Below are 21,444 nucleotides of genomic sequence, written 5' to 3'. Positions count from 1 at the left end.
CTCAAACTCTCCTCCAAAAATTCCCAAATTCCCGCCCAAAAATTCCCAAATTTGGAGGCGGGGCAGTGACGTCACTGAGGCGCTTCCTCCCCCCCCCCAGACCCCACCGCCGCCATCTTGCTTCCCCTCCCCGTGTTCCCGCCTTTTCCTCCTCCCCTCCCAACCAATCACATCCCGACTCTCCCCTCATCGCCCCGCCCTCTTCCTATCTTCACCAATCCCGCTCTTCCTTCCTTCCCGCCCTCTTTACCCCTCCCAACCAATCCCTTTACGCCTTTTTTCCCGCCCTTTCCGCTGATTGGCTGGTTCATCCCGCCCAACTCCTGGCGCGCCCGGACTTTCCTCGCCTTCACTGACGTCACCGCGCATGCGCCGCCGCTTCCCGCCCCTCCCGCCGGCGCCATCTTGCCCGGGGCGCTGAGGCGGCACCGGGGGGGTTCCCCCCCCCCGCCTCATTCCCCGCCGCTTTTTTGAGGTGAAATTCGGCGATTTTGGGACTTCTGAGGCACGCCCACCTCCGGGAGGCGTCGGGGGAAGAGCGGAGCCCCCCCCCGGAGCTGCAGCGGCCGGGGGGGGGCGGCCCGGGGCTCCCTCAGCGCCCGCCGGAGCCGCCGGTGAGGGGGGGGGGGCGGCCTGAGGGGGATTTGGGGATTTGGGGATTTGGGGATTTGGGGATTTGGGGTCCTGAGGGAATTTTGGGGCTTTTTGGGCTCCCTCGTGCGCTTTGGGGTCGCTTGGATGACTTTGCGGGTCGCTAATGAGAATTTGCGGGGAAATCCTGAGGGAGCGGTGATGGTTTGGGGGGTAGGGGTGGGTGTGGGGGTGAATTTAGGGGTAAAAAATGGGATTTAAGGTGGATTTTGGTGCTTTTCCCCCTCAGTTTCACCCTTGCCATGCCGGCTCCTCGTCCCCCAAGCCGACCTGGGAACCTCCGGGACCCCGAAATTGCGGAATTATTCCTCAAAGATGACCCCGAGAAGGTTTTTGGGGAGCTGCGGGAGATCGGGCACGGAAGTTTCGGGGCTGTTTTCAGTGTGAGTGAAGGAAAAAATCCAAATTTCCGCCTGAAATTGGTGCTAAAACAGCCCCAAAATCCAATAAAACGCCTCAGGGTTCACCCGGAAGAGCCCGACCCCTGTAAAATCCGTTTAAAATGTGGTGAAAATTGAATTTAAATGCTCTGAAATGCCGCAAATTGATCCTGAATGCGCCAAAATTGGTCCAGAATGGTGTAAAGTGCTTCAAAATCCACCCAAAAGGCCATAAATGCCAAAATATATCCCAAAATCCTCTGAAATCCCCCAAAATCTTACAAATCCACCCCAAAATCCACCAAATCCACCTCAAATCCCCCAAAAGCCACCCCAAAACCCCTGAAATCCACCATGAAATCCCCCGAAAATTCCCAAAACTCCCCTCAAATCTTCCAAAATCCACCAAATCCACCCAAAAATCCCCTCAAATCCTCCAAATCCACCCAGAAACCCCCCAAAATCCCCTCAATTCCCCAAAATCTACCCAAAATCACCTGAATCCACCATGACATCCCCCAAAAATTCCCAAAACTCCCCTCAAATCCCCCCAAAATTACATGAAATACCCAAAATCCACCCCAAAATCCCCCAAATCCCCCCAAATTCCCCCTCAAATCCCCCAAACTTCCCTTCAAATCCCCCCAAAACCCCAAATTCCCCCAAAATCCTCTCAAAAAAAAAAAACCCAAATCTCTTCAAAATCCTTTAAAATTCTCGAAAAATCCCCCCAAAGTCCCCCTCAAATCCCCCCAAAATCCCCAAATCTCTCCAAAATCCTTTCAAATCCCCAAAATCCCTCCAAATCTCCCCAAAATCCCCTCAAATTCCCTCAAAATCCTCCCCAAAAATCCCCAAATCTCTCCAAAATCCCCTCTAATCTCCCAAAATCCTCCCCAAAAAAATCCCCATATCTCTCCAAAATCCCTTCAAATCCCCAAAATCCCCCAAAAATCCCACCAAAGTCCCCCTCAAATTCCCCCAAAATCCCAAAACTCCCCCCAAATCCCCTCAAATCTCCCCAAAATCCCCTCAAATCTCCCCAAAATCCCCTCAAATCTCTCCAAAATCCCCTCAAATCCCCCAAAAACCCCCAAAAAAATCCCCAAATCTCTCAAAAATCCTTTCAAATCCCCAAAATCCTTCCAAATCCCCCCAAAATCCATTCTAATCCCCAAAATCCCCTCAAATCCTCCAAAATCCCCTCAAATCCCCCAAAATCCACCCCCCAAAATATCCCCAAATCTCTCCAAAATCCTTTCAAATCCCAAAAATCCCCCAAAAACCTCCCCAAACTCCCCCTCAAATCTTCCCAAAATCCCCAAATCCCCCCAAAATCCCAAAAATCCCCCCAAAATCCCCAACCAAAAAATCCCCAAATCTCTCCAAAATCTTTTCAAATCCCCCAAAAATCCCCCCAAAGTCCCCCTCAAATTCCCCTAAAATCCCAAAAATCCCCCAATTTCCCCCCAAAATTCCCAAAAATCCTCAAAAATCCCCCAGGCCCGTGACCTGCGCTCCCAGGAGTTGGTGGCCATCAAGAAAATGTCCTACCGGGGTCGAGCCTCCAGCGAGGTGAGACCCCCCAAAATCCCCCCAAAAAAATTCCAAAAAAATCACCAAAAAATCCCCAAAAATCCCAAAATGTGCCGGTTTTGCCCCAAAGAAGTGGCAGGACATCGTGAGGGAGGTGAAGGTGCTGCAGCGGCTCCGGCACCCCAACACCGTGGGGTTCAGGGGGTGCTACCTGAGGGAGAACACGGCCTGGGTGAGCCCCCCGAATTTGGGGAGGGGTCCCCCAATTTGGGGAGGGGTCCCATTGGGTTTGGGGGAATTTTGGGGGTTTTTGGGATTTTTTGGGGATTTTTTTATTATATTTGATAGGGATTTTTGGGGTTCAGAGGTGCTAAAACACGACCTGGGTGAGCCCCCCGAATTTGGGGAGGGGTCCCCCAAATTTGGGGAGGGGTCCCACATGGGTTTGGGGGAATTTGGGGAGATTTTGGGATTTTTTTGGGATTTTTAAATCATTTTTGGGGGGGATTTTGGGGGTTCAGAGGTGGTAAAACAAGACCTGGGTGAGCCCCCCAAATTTGGGGAGGGGTCCCCCAAATTTGGGGAGGGGTCCCACAGGGCTTTGGGGGAATTTTGGGGGTTTTGGGGATTTTTAAAATCATTTTTGGGGGGGATTTTTGGGGTTCAGAGGTGGTAAAACAAGACCTGGGTGAGCCCCCCGAATTTGGGGAGGGGTCCCAGAGGGGTTTGGGGCCTTTAAATGGGGATTTTTGGGGTTTTGGGGGGATTTTGGATTTTTGGGGGGTTTTTGGGGGTTCAGAGGTGCTAAAACACGGCCTGGGTGAGCCCCCCGAATTTGGGGAGGGGTCCCCCAAATTTGGGGAGGGGTCCCACAGGGCTTTGGGGGCTTTAAATTGGGATTTTTGGGGGGATTTTTGGGTTTTTTTAGGGGGATATTATAGGGATTTTGGGGGGTTTTTGGGGGTTCAGAGGTGGTAAAACACGACCTGGGTGAGCACCCCGAATTTGGGGAGGGGTCCCCCAATTTGGGGAGGGGTCCCAGAGGGGTTTGGGGGAATTTTGGGGGTTTTTGGGATTTTTTGGGGATTTTTTAATCATTTTTGGGGGGGATTTTGGGGGTTCAGAGGTGCTAAAACAAGACCTGGGTGAGCCCCCCAAATTTGGGGAGGGGTCCCCCAATTTGGGGAGGGGTCCCACAGGGCTTTGGGGGCTTTAAATTGGGATTTTGGGTGGAATTTTTGGGGTTTGGGTAATTTTTCTGGGATATAAAGGGATTTTTGGGTAATTTTGGGGGATTTTTAGGGGATTTGGGGGGATTTTTAGGATAATTTTGGGATTTGGGGGTTGATTTCAGGATAATTTGGGGGGAATTTTGAGTAATTTTTAGGATAATTTTGGGGGAATTTTTGGGAATTTGGGAGATTTTGGGATGATTTTATGGGGTTTTAGGGTAATTTTGGGGGCAATTTCGGGATTTTGGGGGGTATTTTTAGGATAATTTTGGGGGAATTTTTTGGGATTTTGGGGGGAATTTTGGGATAATGAGTCGGGGATTTGGGGGGTTTTTTGGGATAATTTTGGGGGAAATTTTTGGGATTTTGGGGGGATTTTTTGGGATAATTTTGGGATAATGAGTCGGGGATATGGGGGGTTTTTTGGGATAATTTTGGGGGAAATTTTGGGATTTTGGGGGGTATTTTTAGGATAATTTTGGGGGAATTTTTTTGGATTTTGGGGGGAATTTTGGGATAATGAGTTGGGGATTTGGGGGATTTTTTGGGATAATTTTGGGGGGAATTTTTGGGATTTTGGGGGGAATTTTGGGATAATGAGTCGGGGATTTGGGGGATATTTTGGGATAATTTTGGGGGGAATTTTTGGGATTTTGGGGGGAATTTTGGGATAATGAGTCGGGGATTTGGGGGATATTTTGGGATAATTTTGGGGGGAATTTTTGGGATTTTGGGGGGAATTTTGGGATAATGAGTCGGGGATTTGGGGGATAATTTTGGGGGAATTTTTTGGGATTTTGGGGGGAATTTTGGGATAATGAGTCGGGGATTTGGGGGATATTTTGGGATAATTTTGGGGGAAATTTTTGGGATTTTGGGGGGATTTTTTGGGATAATTTTGGGATAATGAGTCGGGGATATGGGGGTTTTTTGGGATAATTTTGGGGGAAATTTTGGGATTTTGGGGGGTATTTTTAGGATAATTTTGGGGGAATTTTTTTGGATTTTGGGGGGATTTTTTGGGATAATTTTGGGGGAAATTTTTGGGATTTTGGGGGGATTTTTTGGGATAATTTTGGGGGGAATTTTTGGGATTTTGGGGGGAATTTTGGGATAATTTTGGGGGATTTTTGGGGTCCCCAACCTGCCCCTCCCCCAGCTGGCCATGGAGTTCTGTGTGGGATCAGCCCTGGACCTGCTGGAAGGTGAGAATTTGGGGCAGTTTGGGCAAATTTGGGGGTTTTTGGAAATTTTGGGGAGTTTTTTGGGAATTTTGGGGTATTTTGGAGGCTTTCGGGAATTTTAGGTCTTTTTTTGGGATCTAAAGGGGAATTTTGGGGGGGATTTAGAGGGAATTTTGGGGGGATTTAAGGGGAATTTTGGGGTATTTTTTGGGGATAATTTGGGGGATTTAGGAAGAATTTTGGGATGTTATTGGGGATGATTCAGGGTGATTTTGGGGAACGTTTTGGATGAATTTTGGGGGATAATTTGGGAGATTTTTGTGTGAATTTTTGGAGTATTTTGGGGATGTTTCGGGGATATTTTTGGGGTGTTTAAAGGGATATTTGGGGGATGTTTTGAGGAAATTTTAGGGAAATTTTGGGGATATTTGGGGAATAATTAGGGGTATTTTAGGGGATGTTTTCAGGGATATTTTGGGGATGTTTTGGGAATATTTTGGGCGATGTTTTCAGGGATATTTTTGGGGAATTTTGGGTGTTTTGGGGTAATTTTTGGGGATATTTTGGGGTTATTTTTGGGGTGTTTTGGGGTAATTTTTGGGGATGTTTGGGGAATGTTTTGGGGTGTTTTGGGGTAATTTTTGGGAATGTTTTGGGGGATATTTTGGGGTGTTTTGGGGTAATTTTTGGGGATGTTTTGGGGTTATTTTTGGGGTGTTTTGGGGTTATTTTTGGGGATGTTTTGGGGTTATTTTTGGGGATGTTTTGGGGTAATTTTGGGCTGTTTTGGGGTAATTTTTGGGGATGTTTGGGGTAATTTTGGGGTGTTTTGGGGTAATTTTTGGGGATGTTTGGGGGATATTTTGGGGTTATTTTTGGGGTGTTTTGGGGTAATTTTTGGGGATGTTTGGGGGATATTTCGGGGCTGTTTTGGGGTAATTTTGGGGTGTTTTGGGGTAATTTTTGGGGATGTTTGGGGTAATTTTGGGGTGTTTTGGGGTAATTTTTGGGGATATTTTGGGGCTGTTTTGGGGTAATTTTGGGTGTTTTGGGGTAATTTTTGGGGATGTTTTGGGGTTATTTTTGGGGTGTTTTGGGGTAATTTTTGGGGATGTTTGGGGTTATTTTTGGGGTGTTTTGGGGTAATTTTTGGGGATGTTTGGGGAATGTTTTGGGGTAATTTTGGGGTGTTTTGGGGTAATTTTTGGGGATATTTTCGGTTATTTTTGGGGTGTTTTGGGGTAATTTTTGGTGCCCCCCAAGCGCACCAGGAGCCGCTGCGGGAGGAGGAGATCGGAGCCATCACCGAGGGGGCCCTGCAGGGCCTGGGCTACCTGCACAGCCAGGGGGTGATCCACAGGTGGGGCTGCCCCACAGATCCTGCCCCATAGATCCCGAATTCCTGCCCCATAGATCCCGAATTCCTGCCCCATAGATCCCGAATTCCTGCCCCATAGATCCTGCACAGCCAGGGGGTGATCCACAGGTGGGGCTGCCCCACAGATCCCGAGATCCTGCCCCACAGATCCCGAATTCCTGCCCCACAGATCCCGAATTCCTGCCCCATAGATCCCGAATTCCTGCCCCACAGATCCTGCACAGCCAGGGGGTGATCCACAGGTGGGGCTGCCCCATAGATCCCAAATTCCTGCCCCATAGATCCCGAATTCCTGCCCCATAGATCCCGAATTCCTGCCCCACAGATCCTGCACAGCCAGGGGGTGATCCACAGGTGGGGCTGCCCCACAGATCCCGAGATCCTGCCCCACAGATCCTGAGATCCTGCCCCATAGATCCCGAGATCCTGCCCCACAGATCCCGAGATCCTGCCCCACAGATCCCAAATTCCTGCCCCACAGATCCTGCACAGCCAGGGGGTGATCCACAGGTGGGGCTGCCCCATAGATCCCGAGATCCTGCCCCACAGATCCTGAATTCCTGCCCCACAGATCCCGAATTCCTGCCCCATAGGTCCCGAATTCCTGCCCCATAGATCCCGAATTCCTGCCCCATGGATCCTGAACCCTGCCCCACAGATCCCGAATTCCTGCCCCATAGATCCCGAATTCCTGCCCCACAGATCCCGAATTCCTGCCCCATAGGTCCCGAATTCCTGCCCCATAGATCCCGAATTCCTGCCCCATGGATCCTGAACCCTGCCCCACAGATCCCGAATTCCTGCCCCATAGATCCCGAATTCCTGCCCCATAGATCCCGAATTCCTGCCCCATAGGTCCCGAATTCCTGCCCCATAGATCCCGAATTCCTGCCCCATGGATCCTGAACCCTGCCCCACAGATCCCGAATTCCTGCCCCATAGATCCTGAGATCCTGCCCCATAGATCCCGAATTCCTGCCCCACAGATCCCAAATTCCTGCCCCACAGATCCTGAATTCCTGCCCCATGGATCTTGCCCCATAGATGGGGAATCCTGCCCCACTGACCCTCCCCTTCCCCACTCCCCCTCCCCCCTGCCCCTCCCCACTGACCTGCCCCCTGCCCCTCCCCCTCCCCACTGACCCTCCCCCTGCCCCCTGCCCCTCCCCCTCCCTCCTCCCCCCTCCCCCTCCCCACTGACCCTCCCCCCGCCCCTCCCCACTGACCCTCCCCCTCCCCACTGACCCTCCCCCTCCCCACTGACCCTCCCCCTCCCCACTCCCCCTCCCCCTGACCCTCCCCCCTCCCCCTCCCCCCCGCCCCTCCCCCTGCCCCTCCCCCTCCTCCCTGCCCCTCCCCCTGCCCCTCCCCCGCAGGGACGTCAAGGCCGGCAACATCCTCCTGCGGGCGCCCGGGCTGGTCAAGCTGGGCGACTTCGGCTCGGCCGCCGTGGCCACCCCGGCCAAGTCCTTGGTGGGGACCCCGTACTGGTGAGGGGGAGGGGCGGGGTGGGGGAGGGCCGGGGCGGGGGAGGGGCCGGGGCGGGGTGGGGGAGGGCCCCGGGCTGACCCCCGGCCCCCCAGGATGGCCCCCGAGGTGATCCTGGCCATGGACGAGGGGCGCTACGACGGCCGGGCCGACGTCTGGTCAGCGGGCATCACCTGCATCGAGCTGGGTGAGCGGGGTTGGGGAATTTGGGGAATTTTGGGTGGATTTTGGGGAATTTTGGGGATTTTGGGTGGATTTGGGGGAATTTTGGGGATTTTGGGGGGTTTTGGGGTGTGTGTGGTCAGCAGGCATCACCTGCATCGAGCTGGGTGAGCGGGGTTGGGGATTTGGGGAATTTTGGAGATTTTTGGGTGATTTTGGGGAGGTTTTGGGGATTTTGGGCTGAATTTGGGGTTTCCAGGACTGAATTTTGGGCTGATTTGGGGTTTTTAAGGACAGAATTTTGGGATTTTCGGGACTGAATTTTGGGCTGATTTGGGTTTTTTGGGACTGAATTTTGGGCTGATTTGGGTTTTTGGGCTGATTTGGGGTTTCCAGGACTGAATTTTGGGCTGATTTGGGTTTTTTGGGATGGATTTTGGGCTGATTTGGGTTTTTGGGCTGATTTGGGTTTTTTGGGACTGAATTTTGGGCTGATTTGGGTTTTTGGCTGATTTGGGTTTTTTGGGACTGAATTTTGGGCTGATTTGGGTTTTTTGGGACTGAATTTTGGGCTGATTTGGGTTTTTGGGACTGAATTTTGGGATTTTCGGGACTGAATTTTGGGCTGATTTGGGTTTTTGGGCTGATTTGGGGTTTCCGGGACACATTTTGGGCTGATTTGGGTTTTTTGGGACTGAATTTTGGGCTGATTTGGGTGTTTTTGGCTGATTTGGGGTTTTTGGGACTGAATTTTGGGCTGATTTGGGTTTTTGGGATGGATTTTTGGCTGATTTGGGGTTTCCAGGACTGGATTTTGGGCTGATTTGGGTTTTTGGGCTGATTTGGGTTTTTTGGGACTGGATTTTGGGCTGATTTGGGTTTTTGGGCTGATTTGGGTTTTTGGGATGGATTTTGGGCTGATTTGGGTTTTTTGGGACTGAATTTTGGGCTGAATTTGGGTTTTTTGAGACTGGATTTTGGGCTGATTTGGGTTTTTGGGCTGATTTGGGATTTCCGGGACTGAATTTTGGGCTGATTTGGGTTTTTTGGGACTGGATTTTGGGCTGATTTGGGTTTTTGGGCTGATTTGGGGTTTTTGGGACTGAATTTTGGGCTGATTTGGGTTTTTTGGGATGGATTTTGGGCTGATTTGGGTTTTTTGAGACTGGATTTTGGGCTGATTTGGGTTTTTGGGCTGATTTGGGGTTTCCGGGACACATTTTGGGCTGATTTGGGTTTTTGGCTCCCCCAGCTGAGCGCAGGCCGCCGCTGTTCCAGCTGAACGCCATGAGCGCCCTGTACCACATCGCGCAGAGGGAGCCGCCCGCGCTGCGGCACCCGCCGGCCTGGTCAGTGCCCGCACCTATGGATTCATCCTATAGATCGAACCTATAGGGCCCCCTGACCTATGGATCCATCCTATAGAGCCCCCGCACCTATGGATTCATCCTATAGATCGAAACTATAGAGCCCCCGGACCTATGGATTCATCCTATAGATCGAACCTATAGAGCCCCCGGACCCGGGGATCCATCCTATAGATCGAACCTATAGAGCCCCCGGACCCGGGGATCGATCCTATAGAGCCCCCGGACCTATGGATCCATCCTATAGATCGAACCTATAGAGCCCCCGGACCCGGAGATCAATCCTATAGAGCCCCCGGACCTATGGATCCATCCTATAGATCGAACCTATAGAGCCCCCGGACCCGGAGATCAATCCTATAGAGCCCCCGGACCTATGGATCCATCCTATAGATCCAGCCTATAGAGCCCCCGGACCTATGGATTCATCCTATAGATTGAAACTATAGGGCCCCCGGACCCGGGGATCGATCCTATAGAGCCCCCGGACCTATGGATCCATCCTATAGATCGAACCTATAGAGCCCCCGGACCTATGGATCCATCCTATAGATCCAGCCTATAGAGCCCCGGGACCTATGGATTCATCCTAGAGATCCATCCTATAGAGCCCCCGGACCTATGGATTCATCCTAGAGATCGAACCCATAGAGCCCCCGGACCTATGGATTCATCCTATAGAGCTCCCAGACCTATGGATTCATCCTAGAGATCCATCCTATAGAGCCCCCGGACCTATGGATTCATCCTATAGATCCATCCTATAGAGCCCCCTGACCTATGGATTCATCCTATAGATCCATCCTATAGAGCCCCCTGAGCCGGGGATTGACCCTATAGATCCTGTCTGACCCGTGGATTGATCCTATAGATCTGTCTGCCCCATAGATCTGACCCGCAGATCCCCTGCCCCATAGATCTGACCTATAAGTTTATCCTATAGATCCATCTGAGCTATGGATTGATCCTATAGATTGATCTTATAGATCCCCCTGACCCATGGATTGATCCTATAGATCCTGTCTGACCCATAGATCTGCCCCATAGATGAACCCCACATTTGGGGTCCCAGTCCCACATTTTGGGTCCAGCCCCACATTTGGGGTCCCAGCCCCACATTTTGGGTCCCAGCCCCACATTTTGGGGTCCCATCCCCACATTTGGGGTCCCAGCCCCACATTTTGGGGTCCAGCCCCACATTTTGGGGTCCATCCCCACATTTTGGGGTCCCAGTCCCACATTTTGGGTCCCATCCCCACATTTTGGGGTCCTGCCCCACATTTTGGGGTCCCAGCCCCACATTTTGGGTCCCAGCCCCACATTTTGGGTCCCATCCCCACATTTTGGGGTCCCATCCCCACATTTTGGGTCCCATCCCCACATTTTGGGGTCCCAGCCCCACATTTTGGGTCCCAGCCCCACATTTTGGGGTCCCATCCCCACATTTGGGGTCCTGCCCCACATTTTGGGGTCCAGCCCCACATTTTGGGGTCCAGCCCCACATTTTGGGATCCAGCCCCACGTTTTGGGATTCCAGCCCCACATTTTGGGGTCCTGCCCCACATTTTGGGGTCCCAGTCCCACATTTTGGGGTCCCAGCCCCACATTTTGGGGTCCCAGCCCCACATTCGGGGTCCCAGCCCCACATTTTGGGATTCCTGCCCCACATTTTGGGGTCCTGCCCCACATTTTGGGATTCCAGCCCCACATTTTGGGGTCCCAGCCCCACATTTTGGGGTCCCATCCCCACATTTTGGGATTCCAGCCCCACATTTTGGGTCCAGCCCCACATTTTGGGGTCCCATCCCCACATTTTGGGTCCCAGCCCCACATTTTGGGGTCCAGCCCCACATTTTGGGTCCCAGCCCCACATTTTGGGGTCCCAGCCCCACATTTTGGGGTCCCATCCCCACATTTTGGGGTCCAGCCCCACATTTTGGGGTCCCATCCCCACATTTTGGGTCCCATCCCCACATTTTGGGATTCCTGCCCCACATTTTGGGTCCCATCCCCACATTTTGGGTCCTGCCCCACATTTTGGGGTCCATCCCCACATTTTGGGGTCCCATCCCCACATTTTGGGGTCCAGCCCCACATTTTGGGTCCCATCCCCACATTTTGGGATCCAGCCCCACATTTTGGGGTCCTGCCCCACATTTTGGGGTCCCATCCCCACATTTTGGGTCCCATCCCCACATTTTGGGATTCCAGCCCCACATTTTGGGGTCCAGCCCCACATTTTGGGGTCCCAGTCCCACATTTTGGGGTCCCAGTCCCACATTTTGGGTCCCAGCCCCACATTTTGGGTCCTGCCCCACATTTTGGAGTCCCATCCCCACATTTTGGGGTCCCAGTCCCACATTTTGGGGTCCTGCCCCACATTTTGGGGTCCCAGCCCCACATTTTGGGGTCCCATCCCCACATTTTGGGATTCCAGCCCCACATTTTGGGGTCCCATCCCCACATTTTGGGGTCCAGCCCCACATTTTGGGGTCCCAGCCCCACATTTTGGGATTCCTGCCCCACATTTTGGGGTCCTGCCCCACATTTTGGGTCCCATCCCCACATTTTGGGGTCCCAGCCCCACATTTTGGGGTCCCAGCCCCACATTTTGGGGTCCCATCCCCACATTTTGGGGTCCAGCCCCACATTTTGGGTCCCCCCAGGTCGGAGGAATTTCGGGATTTCGTCTCTCGGTGTCTCCGGAAGCTTCCGCAGGATCGGCCCCAAGCCCGGGAGCTGCTGCAGGTTTGGGGAATTTTGGGTTATTTTGGCCAATTTGGGGATTTTTGGCCAATTTTGGGATTTTTTGGAGCTGTTTGGCCGATTTCGGGATATTTTTGGGTATTTTGGCTGATTTTTAGGGTGATTTTTGGGGTGAATTTTGGCTGCCTTGCCTGATTTTGGGATATTTTCAGTTGATTTTTGGGGTGAATTTTGGGCGTTTGGCAATTTTTGGGTGAATTTTGGGTATTTTGGCAGATTTTGGGATATGTGGGGGTAAATTTTGAGATATTTTTGGGTAAATTTTGGCTATTTTGGAGTAAACATTGGGGTGAATTTTGGGATATTTTGGGGTGAATTTTGGGATATTTTTGGCTGATTTTCAGGTGAATTTTGGGGTGAATTGGGGCTGATTTGGGGTGAATTTTGGGCTATTTTTGGCTGATTTTGGGGTGAATTTTGGGGTGAATTTTGGGGTGAATTGGGGCTGTTTTGGGATGAATTGGGGCTGTTTTGGGGTGAATTTTGGGCTGTTTTGGGGTACATTTTGGGGTGAATTTGGGCTGTTTGGGGTACATTTTGGGGTGAATTGGGGCTGTTTTGGGGTACATTTTGGGGTGAATTTGGGCTGTTTTGGCATGAATTTTGGGCTGAATTGGGGCTGTTTTGGGGCTGTTTTGGGGTGCATTTTGGGGAGAATTGGGGCTGTTTTGGGGCTGTTTTGGGGTGAATTTTGGGCTGAATTTGGGCTGTTTTGGGGTGAATTTTGGGGTGAATTGGGGCTGTTTTGGGGTGCATTTTGGGGTGAATTGGGGCTGTTTTGGGGTGCATTTTGGGGTGAATTTTGGGCTGAATTGGGGCTGTTTTGGGGCTGTTTTGGGGTGCATTTTGGGGTGAATTTGGGCTGTTTTGGGGTGCATTTTGGGGTGAATTTGGGCTGTTTTGGGGTGCATTTTGGGGTGAATTTTGGGCTGTTTTGGGGCTGTTTTGGGGTGCATTTTGGGGAGAATTGGGGCTGTTTTGGGGTGAATTTTGGGCTGAATTGGGGCTGTTTTGGGGTGAATTTTGGGGTGAATTTGGGCTGAATTGGGGCTGTTTTGGGGTGCATTTTGGGGTGAATTGGGGCTGTTTTGGGGTGCATTTTGGGGTGCATTTTGGGCTGAATTGGGGCTGTTTTGGGGCTGTTTTGGGGTGAATTTTGGGGTGAATTTTGGGGTGAATTGGGGCTGTTTTGGGGTGCATTTTGGGGTGAATTGGGGCTGTTTTGGGGTGCATTTTGGGGTGCATTTTGGGCTGAATTGGGGCTGTTTTGGGGCTGTTTTGGGGTGAATTTTGGGGTGAATTTTGGGGTGAATTGGGGCTGTTTTGGGGTGCATTTTGGGGTGAATTGGGGCTGTTTTGGCTGATCTCCCCCTCGTTCCCAGCACCCTTTCCTGGCTCAGCAGCGCCCCCCGGGGGTGGTCCCGGAGCTGCTGCGCAGAACCAAAATGGCCGCCAGGGAGGAGGTGAGTGAGACCAGTACAAACCAGTATAGACCAGTATAAACTAGTACAGGAACTGGTATAGACCAGTATGAACCAGTATAGACCGGTATAAACTAACATAGACGAGTATAGGAACCAGCGTAGACCAGTATAAACCAGTATAGACCAGTATAAACCCAGTATAGACCAGTTTGGACCAGTATAGAAGGGTATAGAAACCAGTATAGACCAGTGTAAAACAGTATAGATCAGTGTAAAGCAGTATAGACCAGTATAAATTAGTATAGACTGGTATAGAAACCAGTATGGACTAGCCTAGACCAGTATAGAAACCAGTATAAACCAGTACAGACAAGTACCAACCCATGTAGATCTGTATAGACTGGTATAGAAACCAGTATAGACCAGTATAGGCCAGTATAGACTAGCATAAACCAGTACAGACCTGTAGAAACCAGTATGAGCCAATATAGACCAGTATAGATCGGTAGAAACCAGTATAGAAACCAGTATAGATCACTATAGACCCATAAAAACCAGTATAGACCAGTATAAATCAGTATAAACCAGTATAGAAGCCAGTATAACCGAGTGTAGAAACCAGTAGAAACCAGTATAAACCAGGACGGACTGGGGGGGTTCCAGTTGTTGGTGCCAGTTCCCTCCCAGTCCCTCCCAGTCCCCTCCCAGTTTGTCCCAGTTCCCTCCCAGTTCCCTCCCACTTCCTCCCAGTCCATCCCAGTCCCTCCCAGTCCCTCCCAGTCCCTCCCAGTCCCCCCCAATCCCTCCCAGTCCATCCCATTCTATCCCAGTCCCTCCCAGTTCCCTCCCAGTTCCCTCCCAGTCCCTCCCAGTCCCTCCCAGTTCCCTCCCAGTCTCTCCCAGTCCATCCCAGTCCCTCCCAGTTCCCTCCCAGTCCCTCCCAGTCCCTCCCAGTTCCCTCCCAGTTCCCTCCCAGTCCCTCCCAGTCCCTCCCAGTTCCCTCCCAGTCCCTCCCAGTCCCTCCCAGTCCCTCCCAGTCCATCCCAGTCCCCCCCAGTCCCTCCCAGTTTGTCCCAGTTCCCTCCCAGTCCCTCCCAGTCCCCCCCAATCCCCTCCCAGTCCCCCCCAATCCCCTCCCAGTCCCTCCCAGTCCCTCCCAGTCCGTCCCAGTTTGTCCCAGTTCCCCCAGTCTGACCCCCGTGTCCCCCCCAGGCCCCCCCCAGCCCCTCCCCCACCCCGCCCAGTTCTCCCAGTGGCTCCAGTGCCCCCCCCAGCCCGGGGGACCCCGAGGACGCCGAGGGGGGGGAGGGGCCCCCCGGGAGCCCCCCGCAGGTGAGGCCGGAATTCGGGAATTTGGGGGAGAAAACGGGGATTTTGGGAAAAAAACTTGGGGGGAAAAATTTGGAGAATTTTTGGGAAAAATTGGGGATTTGAGGGGAATTTTTTGGGAATTTTAAGGCGAATTTGGGGAAAATTTGGGAATTTTGGTGTAAATTTGGGAATTTAGGGGAATTTTGCGGGAATTTTAAGGCAAATTTGGGGGGAATTTGGGGAAAATTTGGGAATTTTGGGAAAATTTGGGGATTTGAGGGGAATTTTGTGGGAGTTTTAAGGGGAATTTGGGGGAAATTTGGGGAAAATTTGGGAGTTTTGGGGAATTTTGCGGGACTTTTAAGGCGAATTCTGGGGGAATTTGGGGAAAATTTGGGAATTTTGGGGGAAATTTCAGGGAGTTGGGAATTTTGGGGGATTTTTAGGAATTCGGGGAATATTTGGGAATTTTGGGCAAATTTAGGAATTGGGGGGAATATTCAGGGATTTGGGGAGAATTTTTGGGAATTTTGGGAGTTTTTGGGGAATTTGGGGGGGAAATCAGAGAATTTTGGGAAAATCTGGGAATATTTGAGGTATTTGGGGAATATTTGGGAATTTGGGGCTGAATTTTGGGGGGGTTTGGCTGAATTTTAGGGAAAATTTGGGAATTTTTTTGAATTTTGGGAAAATTCGGTAATTTGGGAGGAATTTTCAGGGATTTTGGGAAATTTCAGGGATTTGGGAGGATTTGAGGGAATTTTCAGGGATTTGGGGGGAATTTGGGAGAATTTTGAGTGGATTTGGGCTCGCCCTTCCCCTTCCTCCTCCCAAAAATCCCCTCAGGGCCCCCAAAAACTTCTCAGGGAATTTAATTCCATTTTTAATTTCCAGTTTTTCCTCAAAAACCTTGACATTTGTTCTAAAATTCCCTTTAAATTGTATCTTACCCTTTTTATCTCACAAACTTCACCTTTTTCCCATGTTTTGCTGTTCTTCCCTCAAAAAACACATTTTTATCCCTTTTCTCATCACAAAATTAATCCTTTCTCTATTTTTGGTCACTTTTTCTTCAAAAAATACCTATTTATTCTCTTTTTTCTCCCACAAACACCACTTTTTCCCCACTTTTGCATTTTTCTCTCAAAAAATACATTTTTAGCTTTTTTTCCCTCACAAACGGTGCCATTTTTTCCCCTTGGTGCTGTTTTAATCTTATTTTTTCCGATATTCCTGATTCCTTATCTTTTTCCTGAGTTCTCAGTTTTCCCTCCTAATTCCCATTTTCCCTTTCCCCATTTTTCCCATTTGCCCCCATTTTCCCCTCATTTTTCCCATTTTCCCCTCATTTTCCCCATTTTCCCACATTTTTTCTCATTTCTTCCTCTTTTTCCCCATTTTCCCCCATTTTTCTTTCATTTCCCCACATTTTTTCCCTTTTTCTCCTCATTTTTCCTCATTTCCCCCATTTTTTCCCATTTTCCCCCTCATTTCCCCTCGTTTTTCCCCATTTCCCCCATTTTTTCCCATTTCCCCCTCATTTTTCCCATTTTCTTCCATTTTTCCCATTTTCCCCTCATTTCCCCCCATTTTTTCCCCTTTTCCCCCCATTTTTTTCCGCATTCCCCCCAATTTTTTTCCCATTTTCCCCTCATTTTTCCTTCTTTTCCCCTCTTTTCCCCCATTTCCCCTCATTTTCCCATTTTTTCCCATTTTCGCCTCATTTTTCCCCATTTTCTCTCCTCAGGACGACGCCATTTCCGCCATCTTGCCCCCTCAGGCCGCCATCTTGTCCCCCCCAAACCCCCAACCCCCCTCCCCAAATCCCCTTTTTTCCACCCAAACCCTCATTCCCTGCCCCCAAAATCCCCTTTTTTCCACCCAAACCCCTCCCTCGCCCCCCTCCTCCGCCATTTCCCCCCCGCCTTCCCCTCAGGCCGCCATTTTGTCTCCACCCGCTTCCCCCCCCCAAAACACCGATTTACCTTTTTTTGACCCAAATTTACCCCCCGAAACCACAATTCCACCCCAAAAAAACACAATTCCACCCCAAAAAACCCCAAATTCATCCCCGCCAGACCCAAATTTCCCCTCCCCAAACCCCGCTCCCCCCTCTGTGCCCCCCCCACCCCCCCCGGCCGCCATTTTGTCCTCCCCCCACACCCTTTCCTTGTCCCAAAATCCCGACTTTTCCCCCCAAAACCCCCTTTTACCCCCACAGAACTCCACTTTTCCCTCTCAAAACCCCGTTTTATCCCCCCCAGACCCAAACCCCCCATCAAAAAACGCCATTTTACCACCCCCAGCCCCAAATCTTCCCCCAAACTTCCCTTTTCCCCCCCCGGCCGCCATTTTGTCCCATCCCCAAACCCTTTCCTTGTCCCAAAATCCCGACTTTTCCCCCCAAAACCCCCTTTTACCCCCACAAAACTCCACTTTTCCCTCTCAAAACCCCGTTTCATCCCCCCCAGACCCAAACCCCCCATCAAAAATCACCATTTTACCACCCCCAGCCCCAAATCCTCCCTCAAACCTCCCTTTCCCCCCCCAAGCCGCCATCTTGTCCCCCTCCATTTCCCCCCCCCAAACCTCCATTTTTCCCCCCAAAACCCCCAATTTTTCCCCCAAAACCCCCACCTCCCCCCTCCCCCCACCCTTTTACCCCCCACCCACCCCTCGCCGCGCCAAAACCCCCCTCCCCACCCCCTCCCTCCTCCCCCCCCTCCTCTTCTCCCTGCTGGCCTTCCTCACCGCCCTCCACCCCTCCCTCCTCCTCCTCCTCCTCCTCCTCCCGGCCGCTTTTTGGGCTCAAAAACGCCGTTTTCTCTCCTTCCTCCCCGCCCTGGAGTGCGGCGCCGCCGGGCTGGCGCTGGCGCACGCCTTCCTCCCCTTCCGCCATCACTGGTGGCCCCCGTCCTCCTCGTGCTCGCCCTCGTGGCCGGCGGCCATTTTGGGCGCGGCGGCCATCTCGGCGCTGGGCGCGCGCCGCCGCTACGCGCCGGCCGCCGTGCTGGCGGCGCAGCTCTGGCTCTCGCCGTGGCTCTTCGTGCCCCTCTACGTGCTGGGCGAGCTGTGCCGCGGCGGCCGCGCGCACCGCTGGTGGCTGCGGGCGCTGCTGGGGCTGCCGCCGCCGCTGTTCCGCGCCTTCTCCCGCCTGGGGCTGGCGTCCGAGCGCGGCCTCTTCGCCTTCTTCCCCAGGACCAACAAGATGCGCTTCAGGAGCCGCCTGCCCGTCCCCCAGAAACGCTGCCGGGGCGGCGGCGGCCATCGCTGGCCGCGGCGCTTTTGGGGCGCCGCCGATGCTTTCCTGAGGGCGTGGCGCCGCCATTTTTGGAGGTTTTTGCACCGCCGTTTTTGGAGGTTTTTGCCCGTTTTCCCCGCCCGGCCGCCGGCCCTCCCCCCCCCAGCCGCATCCCCCGCCCCGCCCCCCGGCCCCTCCCCCCGCCCCCCAAAAAGGGACCCCAAATTCGGGGCGCCCCTCCCCCACCCCCCCCCAGGAGGCCCTGGAGGTGATGGGGGTGGGGGGAGGGGCGGATGGACACTACGGGGAGACCCCCCCCAAAAAAAATCCCCGAAATTTGGGGAGGTTTTGGGGTGAAAAGCCCAAATTTAGGGTCAAAACCTCCAGGAAAACCAAAAATATCAAATTTTGGGGAGGTTTTGGGGTGAAAAGCTGAAATTCAGGGTTAAAACCCCCCCTAAAAACCAAAAATATCAAATTTTGGGGAGGTTTTGGGGTGAAAACCCCAAATTTAGGGTCAAAACCTCCATAAAACCAAAAATATCAAATTTTGGGGAGGTTTTGGGGTGAAAAGCCCGAATTTAGGGTTAAAACCTGCAGGAAAACCAAAAATATCAAATTTTGCGGGAGGTTTTGAGGTGAAAACCCCAAATATAGGGTCACAACCTTCAGTAAAACCAAAAATCCCTAAATTTGGGGGAGGTTTTGGCATGAAAAGCTGAAATTCAGGGTTAAAACCCGCCTAAAAACCAAAAATATCAAATTTTGGGGAGGTTTTGGGGTGAAAACCCCAAATTCAGGGTCAAAACCTCCATAAAACCAAAAATATCAAATTTTGGGGAGGTTTTGGGGTGAAAACCCCAAATTTAGGGTCAAAACCTCCAGTAAAACCAAAAATATCAAATTTTGGGGAGGTTTTGGGGTGAAAACCCCAAATATGGGGTCAAAACCTCCAGGAAAACCAAAAATACCAAATTTTGCAGGAGGTTTTTGGGTCAAAACCTAAAATTTAAGGTCAAAACTTCCAGAAAAACCAAAAATATCAAATTTTGCAGGAGTTTTTGTGGTGAAAACCCAAAATTTACGGTTAAAACCCTCCTAAAAAACATAAAAATCCCTAAATTTGGGGGAGGTTTTGAGGTGAAAAGCTGAAATTTAGGGTGAAAACCTCCCGAAAAACCAAAAATCCCCAAAATTTTGGGGAGGTTTTGGGGTCAGAACCCCAAATTTAAGGTTAAAACTTCCAGAAAAACCAAAAATTCCCAACATTTTGGGAGGTTTTGGGGTGAAAAGCTGAAATTTAGGGTTAAAACCCCCCTAAAAACCATGAAAATCCCTAAATTTTGGGGAGGTTTTTGGGTGAAACCCCCAAATTTAGGGTCAAAACCTCCAGAAAAACCAAAAATCCCCAAAATTTGGGAGAGGTTTTGAGGTCAAAACAACCAAAAATCCCAAATTTGGAGGCGAATTTGGGCTCAAACCCCCAAATTTGGGGTCAAAACCTCCCAAAAAAGCCAAATTGGGAGTTTGGGCCCCACCAAATTTGGGATTTTCCCAAATTTTTTTGGATTTTCCCAAAAATTTTGGGGTCCCCCCTTTTTTTTCCCTATTTATTTTCCCACGGGGGTCCCCAAAATTCCATTTTTTGGGGGGGGGGTGGCGGTTTTGGGTCATTTTTTTTTTTTTTTCCATTTTTTCCATTAATTAAATTTTTTTTTTCAATTTTTTAATTTTTTTTTTTTTTGGTTGGAATTTTCGTTTTTTTGGGAATTTTCTTTCGTTGTCGTTTTCTTTGGAGTTAATTTTATTTAAAATATAATTATTTAAAACATCCCAATTTTCTCGTTTTTCCTGGGGGGTTTTGGGGTCATTTCGGGGCGGGAAAACAATTTTTGGGGGAAAAACTTGAATTTTTGGGAAAAAAAGAAATTTTCAAAAAAAATGGAAATTTTGGTGGGGGAATTGAAATTTTGCGGGAAAAATAAAAATTTCGGGGATAAAAATGGAATTTTGGGGGGAATGGAGTCTTTTGGGGAATATATAATTTTTGGAGAGTTAAAAATAGAAAATTTGGGACAGAAAATGGAATTTTGGGGGGTTTTTGTTGGATTTGGGGTGAACTTTGGGGGGTTGGGACTTTTTTGGGTGAATTTTAATTTTTTTTCCTAATTTTTCAGTTTTTTGGAAATTTTGAGAATTTTTTGTTGGATTTTTGGGTTTTTTTGTTGGTATTTTGTGGAATTTGATTTTTTGGGGTGAATTTTGGCAAATTTTTGGGTGAATTTTGGGATTTTTGGGGTTTTTGCGATGAATTTTGGGGTTTTTTGGGGTGAATTTTGGTATTTTTGGGGGCTTTTTTTGGGTGAATTTTGTGGGTTTTGGGGCTTTTTTTGGGTGAATTTTGGGATTTTTTGGGTGAATTTTGGGATTTTTTGGAGCTTTTGGGTGAATTTTGGGATTTTTTTGGGGCTTTTTTGGGGTGAATTTTGGGGTTTTTGGATGAATTTGGGGATTTTTTTGGGGTGAATTTTGGGTGAATTTGGGGATATTTTGGGGTGAATTTGGGATTTTTGGGGTGAATTTTGGGATTTTTTTGGGGGTGTTTTTGGGGTGAATTTTGGGATTTTTTGGGGGTGTTTTTGGGGTGAATTTTGGGATTTTTTGGGGGTGTTTTTGGGGTGAATTTTGGGAATTTTTGGGGGGTGTTTTTGGGATGAATTTTGGGGTTTTTTGGGGTGAATTTTGGGATTTTTTGGGGGGTGTTTTTGGGGTGAATTTTGTGATTTTTTGGGGGTGTTTTTGGGGTGAATTTTGGGATTTTTTGGGGGTGTTTTTGGGGTGAATTTTGGGATTTTTTTGGGTGAATTTTGGGGTTTTTGGGTGAATTTTGGGCCTCTCTCCCCAGGTTCCGGAGCGGCCGCGGGCGGAACGTTCTGGAAAAATCCCGAAATTCCCGGAGCTCGCCTGGGCCCCGCTTTGGGCGGGGGGAGGAGCCCCAAAATTCCCAAATTTCTGAATCCGGGGAGCCCCCAAAACCGGCGGATTTCACCCCAAATTTTGGGGTTTCCCTTCGGGTGAAAAAAAAACCCAAAAACGCGGGAAAAAACCTCAAATTTTTCACTTTAAACGCAACAATTCAATTAAAAGGAAAAATTAATTGCGCTCATTAGCGGCGTGACCAATAAACAGGACGCTGGTGACGTCATTGGCTCCGCCCACTTTGTGCTGACTCGCGTTAATTACGGGCAATTAATTGGGGTTAATCAATGGGAGAGGGGGCGGGGCCTCGTTAATTAGCCCCGCCCTCATTAATTAACCCGCTAA

At 50.4% G+C, this 21,444-nt stretch overlaps 1 protein-coding gene across 4 annotated transcripts; it reads left to right on the top strand.

Annotated features, from left to right (window-relative positions):
- The first annotated feature begins 493 nt into the window (after nucleotides 1-493).
- On the top strand, nucleotides 494-21,338 carry TAOK2 (TAO kinase 2). 4 transcript variants are annotated; one of them, XM_077789569.1, is made up of 13 exons: nucleotides 494-614; nucleotides 881-1,034; nucleotides 2,535-2,606; nucleotides 2,698-2,799; nucleotides 4,959-5,004; nucleotides 6,247-6,343; nucleotides 7,738-7,851; nucleotides 7,945-8,036; nucleotides 9,264-9,360; nucleotides 12,045-12,126; nucleotides 13,527-13,607; nucleotides 18,078-18,215; nucleotides 21,026-21,338. In XM_077789569.1, the coding sequence occupies exons 2-13, from the start codon at nucleotides 894-896 to the stop codon at nucleotides 21,134-21,136; spliced, it is 1,173 nt and encodes a 390-aa protein (XP_077645695.1). In that variant the 5' UTR covers nucleotides 494-614; nucleotides 881-893; the 3' UTR covers nucleotides 21,137-21,338. The 4 variants fall into 4 exon arrangements, with proteins under 4 accessions (XP_077645695.1, XP_077645694.1, XP_077645696.1 ...); XM_077789568.1 differs by having other exon boundaries at nucleotides 18,078-18,239; XM_077789570.1 differs by lacking the exon at nucleotides 18,078-18,215.
- The last annotated feature ends 106 nt before the right edge of the window (nucleotides 21,339-21,444 follow it).

The sequence above is a fragment of the Lonchura striata genome, chromosome 35 (genome assembly GCF_046129695.1).
Source record: "Lonchura striata isolate bLonStr1 chromosome 35, bLonStr1.mat, whole genome shotgun sequence".
NCBI lineage: Eukaryota > Metazoa > Chordata > Aves > Passeriformes > Estrildidae > Lonchura > Lonchura striata.
Note: the sequence above shows the minus strand (reverse complement) of the source record. Positions and strands in the feature narration are given on the sequence as shown.